The sequence below is a fragment of the Musa acuminata genome, chromosome BXJ3-9 (assembly GCF_036884655.1).
Source record: "Musa acuminata AAA Group cultivar baxijiao chromosome BXJ3-9, Cavendish_Baxijiao_AAA, whole genome shotgun sequence".
Lineage (NCBI taxonomy): Eukaryota > Viridiplantae > Streptophyta > Magnoliopsida > Zingiberales > Musaceae > Musa > Musa acuminata.
In genome coordinates, this window is record NC_088357.1 from 32,672,829 (window position 1) to 32,683,540 (window position 10,712).

The 10,712-nt window shown below is 33.4% G+C and overlaps 1 protein-coding gene across 3 annotated transcripts; it reads right to left on the minus strand.

Moving 5' to 3' along the window:
- Positions 1 to 379: 379 nt before the first annotated feature.
- Positions 380 to 10,268, minus strand: LOC103973528 (phosphatidylinositol/phosphatidylcholine transfer protein SFH11). Of its 3 annotated transcripts, none has more exons than XM_018821458.2 (13): positions 10,142 to 10,268; positions 9,612 to 10,055; positions 9,374 to 9,473; positions 8,873 to 9,139; positions 7,633 to 7,710; positions 7,116 to 7,217; positions 6,996 to 7,045; positions 6,811 to 6,919; positions 6,649 to 6,726; positions 6,475 to 6,540; positions 1,069 to 1,170; positions 917 to 988; positions 380 to 706 (listed from the first exon to the last, which is right to left on the minus strand). In XM_018821458.2, exons 1-13 carry the CDS (start codon positions 10,198 to 10,200, stop codon positions 680 to 682), a joined length of 1,554 nt encoding a protein of 517 aa, XP_018677003.2. In that variant the 5' UTR covers positions 10,201 to 10,268; the 3' UTR covers positions 380 to 679. The 3 variants fall into 3 exon arrangements, with proteins under 3 accessions (XP_018677003.2, XP_009386391.3, XP_018677002.2); XM_009388116.3 differs by having other exon boundaries at positions 380 to 703; positions 6,646 to 6,726; XM_018821457.2 differs by having other exon boundaries at positions 6,646 to 6,726.
- Between the last annotated feature and the right edge of the window lie 444 nt (positions 10,269 to 10,712).

The following is a 10,712-nucleotide window of genomic DNA, read 5'->3' on the forward strand; positions in this document are numbered from 1 at the left end:
TACGGTCGCATGATTTTTTTCATATTGGATTTTTCACGTTAAAAATTTGGTCTCACTGTGTGATTAATTTATTGCTCTATTATTTATGCTGTGTTCGTTGATATTTGTATTTTGATATCAAGTTAGTATTTTGATGAGGAACCCATTTTGATACATAAAAAGCGAAAAATAATTATTCCGCTTTAACATATTTTTTCTAAGATTAAACTCACCTTTTACTACTTCCCTTTATCAAAATAAAGAATATCATATAATTATAACTTTACAAAACATATTAATCTATTTTATAGTTGAGATATTATCGATGATTTCTTGTCAATGAGATCGACAAGATCTATGATTTTGATCATGCACATTATATACATTGTTGATCTGCAAATTGATTTAAAATTTTATTTTTATGTATATTTTATTAAAGAACTTCTATCAGAAAAATTTTACAGAACAATAGCGTTTTCACTTCTCATAGTAACAGTGATAACAACTACTTGAATGAGCACGCAGGCTGCAATGGAAATTACAACAGTAGCAATCTTCACTAATTATATATTACAGCGAACGTAGAAGTCCACATGCTCGAAGCAATAGACCAACGACACTTCATAGCACCAGCCATATCACTGTCCAAAACAATTCTGCCAACTTATGAAATCATTCCTCATCAAGGTTGGTAATTTTCTCATGCATCAGAAACACGCAACTGCTGCTGTGATTAAACAATTGTTTGTTAGTCAACATTCATATATATATATATATATATATATATATATATATATATATATATATATATATGTGTGTGTGTGTGTGTGTGTGTGTGTGTGTGTGTGTGTAATATAAAGAGAGAAAGAGAGGATAAGAAGAAACAAATAAATAGGTCAGGAGTAGATGAATGAGTCAAAATGAAAGATGTCGTTACCTCAGTCAGATTCTTTAGCTCTTCTATATTATCTGCAAGCTGTTGCTGCTTGGCGAAAAGTGTTTGCAAGATCTAAGAGGAAGAAATTGACAGATTGACTGGTTTTACAAGTAACGGCTCCTCAAGATTCCAAAAGTTTAGACAGTTCTTACCTCGTTGGTTTCCACAAGCCATTCTTCTAGCTCTGAGATTTTCTGTGCCAGATGCTTAGATGCAGAAGCTGTTCCCATGTATTGCTCCAAACTATCAATTCCCTGCATTAGATTGTTTAAGATCGTCAAAATACATACTAGTGCACATACAAGTCATGTTGTCCAGAACATGAGTTTGATCATACTTTCCCCCTAGATAGGAAAGTTCATCGAGATTGAGTGTTTATATTTGAAGATAAGAAACTGAAACCAATTACAGAATCTAAGGACTGTGATTAAGTCTCTTCATTTTGTACATATAAAGATTGTGACATTAAATGAGAAACTCTTTTTTCTTTTCTTTTCCTTTTCCGAGCTGGTGTCAATAATATGGCAAATTTTGCTCAAATTTCATGTATGCTGTCTTGCCAGTTAGGTTCAAAAGAAGGGAAATAAAGTTCAGTATAACCATTGAAGAACAAATTTTCATGTAAGAATCTTCATTTTCATAATCTTTAATGATTTGTAATTACGTCTTTTTGAAGAACATAAATTTCTATGGCTACTTTAGAGATGGAATTTTAAGAACTCTTATCCCTTGAATAAGAAGATCACATAATTTTTGAGGTGCAAAAGCTGATCAATCACTAGAATGCTTATTATGCTATAGTAGTAAGAGTAGCTGTATTAATCAATCCAACTAATCTTCAAATAGATCAGCGGTAGAACTCAAAAAGATAAAAGCATTGATTCTACCATATTCTTGGATAAATAAATAATTTTTTGTTCTCACCGTTGAGTTCCATGTAATATGATTCACTAATTAAATCAAGAGAATCAAGGTATGTACATCCAGAAATAAAACTGTGGTGATCAATCCAATCTACTTCTAAACTCTAGCACGACCAACGACTTATCTGACACTATGCATATGAAGTTCAACAAGAAATAATATCATTGCGCACAGTTAATTTCCAAGAGGGAAATTTTATGCTAGTTTGATATATTCATGTTTCACAACTAATGTGTTGTATGTTTGCATGTTTGACTTAGTGTATGTTTGGTGTCATGGATTTAAATGGTATATAGTAAGGAATTTGAGTAAATATCTATAATTGTTGGGTTGCTTTGTTTGGTTTCACATAGCAAAAAAAATAAAAAGTTATATTGTTTCCATGTAGTGGGTAAATGGATGAAAATAAGTGAATTACTGTAGTCCAGTTTCTGAACGAGGAATTTGAATAAGGTTGTTATCTTCTTTCTCTCATCTTTCAAATCCAATCTACCATAGCAGCCCTAAGAATTTTAGAGTCCCCATGGTCAATCCATGATTATAAGCTAATGTTCACCTGTATATTTAAGCAAAGCATTTCTTGTAAACACCAACAAGATTATATATGAGCTGCAACGCAGATTCTTCAACATGATATTGTTAGAATTTTAAAGAGTCATACATATATAATTAAATGTGTTAAGTCATTATTTTGATTAGTCAAAATTAAAGTGATCTAATTAAAATAAATTTATTTGACTAAAGGACATAATTGTTATGAAAATTAATTATGTGGATACCATCATTTTCCTAACTTAATGACAAGATAAGTTAGGAATATGAAACTCTTGAGGCATAATTGCAGATTCATCAATTATGAATACAATCATAATTGTAGATTCATCAGTTATGACTATAAATAAGGTTATGGTCCCCGGTTGCAGTATCGAATGAAGCTTCTCTTCACCCGTCAAGGAGAAATCTAAAGTTCTTAAAGGATACTTGCAATTGGAAGACCAAATCACCAATCAATTCAGAAAATACTCTAATGGATTCATCAGGTACGCTTCCATGTTAATATGTTTCTTAATTGTTGTAGGATTTCATGCATATTATAATGGATTTGATAAGTTTTATGGAAACATTTTTAATCCATTATTTTGGATCTATAAAATATGTTTTTGAATCAAGATGAAGGTTTTGATTCTATAAAACAATTGTTTGATCCATATTTGATATGTTAAAAGAACCCCAATAAGTGGTATCAGAGCCATCCTACAATGATTGATGAACATTTAAGCTTTTTTCTCATGAATTTTAATGATGTTTTCATCAATATTTTAAAGTAATTTGGTTCTATCATCGTTGGGAAAGACGATAGTTTTATGTAATCATGCTATTTTAAAGTGATTTGGTTCTATTATCGTTGAAAAATATTATGGTTTTATATAATCATGCTATAGTATGCTTCACATTCAATTCAGTGTCTTTTTTTTATGTGATATCAGTTTAATTTTGGATTATCTTTTCCACTTCGTGTCTTTTCCTATTCATCAATATGTAAAAATTCATTTTTTGCACTACAAGGTATAAATTTCCTAAATTCTTTTTGGATTTTATCTAATTAATATGAATTTAATTAATTAGAAATTATTACAATATTATGTTGGTTTAATAATATTGTTGCAATATTATATTGGATTAAACATAATATTGGTTCTATAAAATTGTTTGTTGACATAAATTGAATGATTTACATGCTTTAAATATTTTAGTCAACAAATTAGGATAAACTAATTTGACTAATATGATCCAAATTCAATTAGTGATTGTTTAATATTAGATTGAGAAATTTAATATATAAAGTCGCCAAAGTGACCTCTCATATATAACATTTTTCATGAAAATATTAAATGTAGTGTGTATTTACATCCATGCGGTAATTATCCGGCCAAAGGAAGGTTAATGATTGGTAGGATTTTATACATACCTGTAATGGTAAATACGTGATAATTATAAAGTTATACATGTAAATGATAAATCAATCCAAAGATGGGTTTTTCATTTGACATGCCTTATTATCAGTATTTGATCATTACAACAAAACTACCACTAGCAATTAATATTGAAGTCCAAAGACAAGATATTAATGTTGCACTTGGTATCTTGAGATGGGTTATATCATTATTTGAATTTATTTAAGTTTATGATAATAAATATGAGTATAATTTTTGATTATCTATTGTTCTCTTGCAATAATATCTGCTAACCTCAGTTCTGTACCAGTTCTAAACGGAACCAACTTTAAAGATTGGAAAGAAAATATTCTAATCGTTTTGGGCTGCATGGATTTGGACCTTGCACTAAGAGAAGACCAACTTGCTTCTCTTACAGAAAATAGTACTCATGATGATAGGAGACTATATGAGAAGTGGGACAGGTCTAATCGCATGAGTCTCATGATCATTAAGCGCGGTATTCCAGAAGCCTTTAGGGGTGCGGTGTCCGAAGGGATTACCAAGGCCAAAGATTTTCTTACCGAAATAGAAAAGCGTTTTCTTAAAAATGATAAGGCAGAAACAAGCACTCTACTTCAAAGATTGTTTACCATGAGATACAACGGCAAAGGAAATATAAGGGAATACATCATGGAAATGTCTAATCTTACTTCTAAGCTTAAAGCATTAAAGCTTAACCTATCAGAGGACTTACTTGTCCATTTGGTTCTGATATCTCTCCCTACACAATTCAATCAGTTTAAGGTCAGTTATAACTACCAAAGGAATAAATGGTCTCTTAATGAGCTCATTTCATATTGTGTGCAAGAAGAAGAAAGATTAAAGCAAGAAAAGATTGAAAGTGCAAACTTGGTCAACACCTCTAAGGATAAAGGCAAGAAAAGAAAATATAAATCCGGAAAGAATGAGGCTGATAAGGGTCTAGTACAGAAGAAACAAAACAAGGATGATACTTGTTTCTTTTGCAAAAAATCTGGGCATTTGAAGAAGGACTATGCCAAATATCACGCTTGGCGTGCTAAAAAAGGGTTACCTGAGCTACCGAAGGCCCAATAATGCTGAGAGATGCATTTATGTGGGAGACGAAAAATCGGTAGATGTGGAAGCTATAGGTATATTTAGATTGTTATTGTGTACTGGACATTATTTGAATTTGAAAGATACTTTTTATTGTGCCGTCGTTTAGACGGAACTTAATTTCTGTTTCTTATTTGGACAAATCTAGTTATTCTTGTTCATTTGGAAACAATCAGTTTACTTTGTCTTTAAATTCAAATATGATTGGAACTGGTTCACTTATGACTTATGACAATCTATATTTACTTGATACTATAGCTTCCTATCATGAATCCATGAATGCGGAATTGCGAGGTACCAAACATGGTTGTGAAAGAAAGGGTACAAAGTAAATAAATTTCTATAGAACACTTAGGAATAAACTTTATGTTGACAGATCCTCTCACAAAAGATGTACCACTCAAGTTTTTTTTTTATGAGCATACTACTCATATGGATATATCAGAATTTGAGGAAACTTCAGTTTAGTGGGAGCCTATCATATGTTTGTTATATGTTCTATGCCAGATTATATATTTGTACAGACATTTTCTGATTATAAATAAAACTTTAGTTTATTATACTTTGTACATTATGGCTATTAAAGTTATTAATGATCTCATAAAGATAAAGTTGGACCAGTTGAAAATTGACATGTACAGATCACATTCATGTAATTTTCATGCTACACATTTCATAATTGATCTATATCATTTGATTATATTAATATTAGTGATCATTGATAGGTTTAGCTATGATTGATATAGCGAAGACCGCTTTGGTCCTATATTAATATAGTCAATAAACGAGATTGTTTTGTATGTCTTATTTAATAATGGCAATAGTTTTGAGCTCATAAAGAATATCACATTTACAAGGATACATATGTGACTCAGTAGGAGATTGTTAGAATTTTAAAGAGTCACACATGTATAATTAAATGTGTTAAGCCATTATTTTGATTAGCCAAAATTAAAGTGATCTAATTAAAGTAAAGTTATTTGGCTAAAGGACATAATTGTTATGAAAATTAATTGTGTGGATACCATCATGTTCCTAACTTAATGATGAGATAAGTTAGGAATATGAAACTCTTGAGGCATAATTGCATATTCATCAATTATGAATACAATCATAATTGTAGATTCATCAGTTATGACTATAAATAAGGTTATGGTCCCCGGTTGCAGTATCGAATGAAACTTCTCTTCACCCGTCAAGGAGAAATCTAAAGTTCTTAAAGGATACTTGCAATTGGAAGACCAAATCACTAATCAATTCAGAAAATACTCTAATGGATTCATCAGGTACGCTTCCGTGTTAATATGTTTCTTAATTGTTGTAGGATTTCATGCATATTATAATGGATTTGATAAGTTTTATTGAAACATTCTTAATCCATTATTTTGGATCTATAAAATATGTTTTTGAATGAAGATGAAGGTTTTGATTCTATAAAACAATTGTTTGATCCATATTTGATATGTTAAAAGAACCCCAACGGATATTACCCAAATTATAATTCTCTCTTTAGTTTTCCTCTGATATGTGATATAACAAGCTTTAAGAAGGAACACTCACAATATAATTTTCAGTCTTGGGAGTGGTTGCAATAGAATTTGACCCAAGTCGTCCATCAGAGGTTACCTGCAGATAGAAATGAGAAAAGCATCAACAGACTTTCCCTACTTGCAAGATAAAAAAAAACTCATAAACAGCATTAGTAGAAGAACTAGGAGCCAAAGATGTTACGACTTGGGACTTGCTGAGCTCTTTGAAAATGTTTTCGTCAGTTGGTTCATCCTCAAGTTTTTGTGCTTTGTAGAACACTTCCTGAAGAAAGAAGATGACACTTGAGCTGAGTATGGCAAGATAACAGATCAAAGGAATCATATACGGGCAACATGGGAACTTTACCATTAACTTGGATTTGATTTCTGGGTCAGTCCATGGTCCTTTGTCTTTCCGTAAGCAGCCTCCATGCTCAACACACTTGCACTTGCCACCAAAGAACTCTGGTATATTACTGAAAACATAAACAGATAGCGTCACATCGATTCACTTCACAGGCAGTTCTAAAAATAAAAACCATATGTACGTACCTTAAATCCACAGCTTCAGAGAGCTTACTGATGAAACTAGTCCCCAAAACCTGACACCGTCCATGGTCAGATCAAGAAGAAAAGAAAAATGAAGTAACACTGAAGATGAAGAAGCTCAACCTGTACTTTCGATAATGTTCGAGGCTCCAAAAAAGCACGTAGAATATTCCACAGGGCCTTAAACCCTGGTCCAGCATTAATAATGTATAGCTGATTGAGAGTCTGTCGATGGACAAAATGACAAATCAATGATATTGAAATATCAATGCATTCTGTTGTGCTTCTATTCGTCTAGCTGTGATCCAAACGGATTCAAGTGTGTGAAGAAGAGAGTGTGTTTGCCGAAACAAATATGATTGCCTCGATCGTATGTACTTGCTTTTCCTAAAGGAGCCCATCCCATAACAAATTAAAAGTACCTGAACTCCATTTAAAATGGTCAAATAGAAGTGGACAAATAAGAAAAGAAGAATTTGTTGTCATTGCCATTTAATGATTAAATGATAAATATCTGGTGCCAAAACATGTTCTAAACCCAATTAATTCAAAACATCCCTACATATCACATAGTATGTCAAGTATATCTTATTCTATATAATAATTCTAGTATATAAAACACAAATTAAAACTCACAAACCTCGGGGTAGTAGTTGCTGTCGATCTTTTGAATTTCTGTGAAAATCTCTCTGGCTGGCTTTGAAAAATTTTTGATACCCTATTGCCAACAGATTGAAATTTTAAGATATTCTCCGTTAAATAAGTAAGTCAGAAGATTCCCTCTTGTATAGAAGGAAATTAATTGTAATTGTATAGAAGATTCAAATTTTAAGATATTCTCCGTTTTATAGACAAATATTGTGAAAAATTAATTGTAATCGTTTCACAAGTTAGCACACCCACTATTTTCTTTGACAACCACTACGCGCCTTCACAGAATGAAGAAAACTCTGATTTTTAATTAATGCTAAAACCAAACATCATTATACTAAGTTTTCTTTTCTATTATTTTCATAGGAACCAAATACAGCACAAATTTTCTAGAAAATCCCATTCTAATTCAGAAAAGAAATTTATTTGCAGTCCAAATCCTCAAACATGGCTGCCAAGAAGTGACATGCATACAGAGAACAGAATTATGTTTACAGTATTTAAAAAAAATCATGGAAATTTATGAAGTCATGAAATGGGCGTAGCCAGCTCACCTATCCAAACAGGTAGGGAAGAGCGTCACCCCCTCACAGTGGGACCCACCTGTCCAAGCCGTAATTAAATGTCATGGTCAATCTCTTTGACATCAGCTCAGAATGGGCCCACCACCTTGTGAGCGGGATATTTTATGTCCTCCCTAAATTAAGGTGAGGCCACTCACTCGTGGCAAATTACATATTAAGTTTCAGATATATGTTCTGTTTCTCACTTCGGCCATAGACTAAATGCAGATGATATGTTTAAGCTATCATGAATTGTGGCTCTTTGATGCCCTCCCTCTACACTTCCTTACTCGTAATACAGTTTCACCTGTCATCATCAACTACAAGATATATATGCTTCACAAACGATGCACGTATTAATGTTTTTGAAACATCTCACTGATGTTTCTACCGACAGATTAGCATTAATTCCATGTGAACTTTTGCAGAAATCATATTGAACTCTTGCTATTCCGTTTACCAGATATGCCTTATGTCCAGCTTGAAAAATAATTCCCAGGATATTTCAATCAAAAGAATGTTTTCTCAATGTAGTGGCATCTGAAACCTGAGCATCCTCAATGTTCATTGAACAAGGTGAAATTGAACTATGTCAAGCAATAGCTCTTATTAAGAAAAATATATGGAAAGAGTAATGTCATCATAATGATAAAATGGGAGACTTACTAGTCCTTCCACATCTAGAATAGCTGTTATGGATGCTATGTGCCTCTTAGCAGCAAGTGAGCATGCAGGGAATCTGAGATTTAATGTTTTCTCTTGTTCTACAATATGATGCTTGACGAAGCGGTCGACTGTTGTCACATTCAGTAGGGTGTTGAAATCTATGGAACCAATCCTTTCTATGCACAATGGCCTTCCCACATTATCAACTCCATGATATCCACGTGGATAACATTGTTGCACAGCGTCATACTCCTCAAACTCAAATTCCTGCAGTGCACAATGTGGTTGTACACATTAATCGACATCATCACTGCTTTAATGAGCGAATACGAGAACACTAGAGAACACCATGCTGCAGTTCGTAATGTCTCGGGAAGAATTAGAAGATTGCATCTGGGTTATTGTACACATTTTAATATCTGATGAAAATTTGATACTAGCAGAAAAGGGTGATACTGTTAAAGAGAGTGAAAAAGAACAAATGATCCATATATTAATTACCCTTGCGATCACATCGACCCTATTGTCTTCACGCCACTTGAGCATATTAACAAACATGATTCTGGTCTGTGCTAGGTCGAAGTTCCTCATTCGCAAAAAACTGCAAATCAAAATGAAGAATAGTGCCATCGCATTAGCATTTGAGAAAAGAACTATGAATTCATGAAATAATAACAGGAACTGGAGAGTGTCTGCGCAACAAGCGAAGTCAAGGTTGGGATCTCATAATCTGCCATACCGGAGAAGTGTATGGTAATCATCATGTTTCTCTGGAAGTTGGCCAGTTGACGCGAGCAAGTCCCTCAGAGACTGCACCTGTTTCAGTTCCTCGGGATCACGGACACCTTGAAAAATAGTGCGAAACGTGCCGCTTTTAGTGATCTTCGTGAGCGACTTCTGCAAGGACCTAAAGCTCATTTTTGATGCTAACGTCGGCTTCTTCTTCTTCTTCTGTAATTCTAGGAAATGCCAATGAGCTTCAAGTGGCGAGCTGCGTATACCGATCGTCTTCCGCTGCTGCTGACCCGCATTAGGTTTCGAATCCTTTCTCTTGGAATCAGCACTGTCATCGGATGTGGCTACCATTTGAGGACCATTCTTCTTCCATAATTTCATTTGTCCCAACACTTGGAGATTCTCTTCAAATGCCTTTCGCTTTTTTGGCAGTTGCAGAATTTTGTACCTGAACAAAAAACGACAATAGAATTGGCTTCAACTCCTGCTTGATGACTAGATATTTGAAGCAGGAAGACGTGTTCCGACGCCAACCTGGAGGTCGTTTTCCGAATTATATGGCTAAGGTTATCAAGCCGTGATATAAATGACATGATATATCACGCCCCTCGCATCACTTGCAGGAATAAGGAAAGCAAACAAAACAACTTTTCTTTCCAGCTTCCAAATTCCAATGTCCAACGCCAAGCAATATCTATTTTCTTTATGATATGTGACGTTTGTGGGGAAGAAAAGAATATGAATGTGTGATTGGGAGAGAGATGGAGGGAGGAATGAGAGTCCTTCACCAGCTTCCAAGAAAGGCATATATGCACTTTTGAATACAGAACCTTTTTTTTTAATTTCATGAAGGATTGAATCAAGATAATAAAATTGTTCAAGAAACAGAATACTCCATACTGGGGAAAGGGAATAACTTTATTTTCTTATCAAATCACTATATACACCATCGGTGAATATTCTAATTCCCGTCTCTTCGCATTTAAAGTCTTTTGTACTAAAATATTTTGAGTGCGGTAAGGAAGGTCAATATTATTTTGTTTCAGAACATCAATTGATTTTGCAATGAAAATGCTCGTATACTTATTTGCTAATGTAGGTAGAA

Excerpts from the sequence above, each read along its gene's own strand:
- LOC103973528 (XM_018821457.2), bottom strand. The coding sequence starts at position 10,200 with ATGTCATTTATATCACGGCTTGATAACCTTAGCCATATAATTCGGAAA. Across the intron at positions 9,474-9,611 it reads GATTACCATACACTTCTCCG|TTTTTTGCGAATGAGGAACT; the intron begins GTATGGCAGATT and ends TTTGATTTGCAG. Across the intron at positions 707-916 it reads AGCTAAAGAATCTGACTGAG|CAGCAGTTGCGTGTTTCTGA; the intron begins GTAACGACATCT and ends GTTTAATCACAG.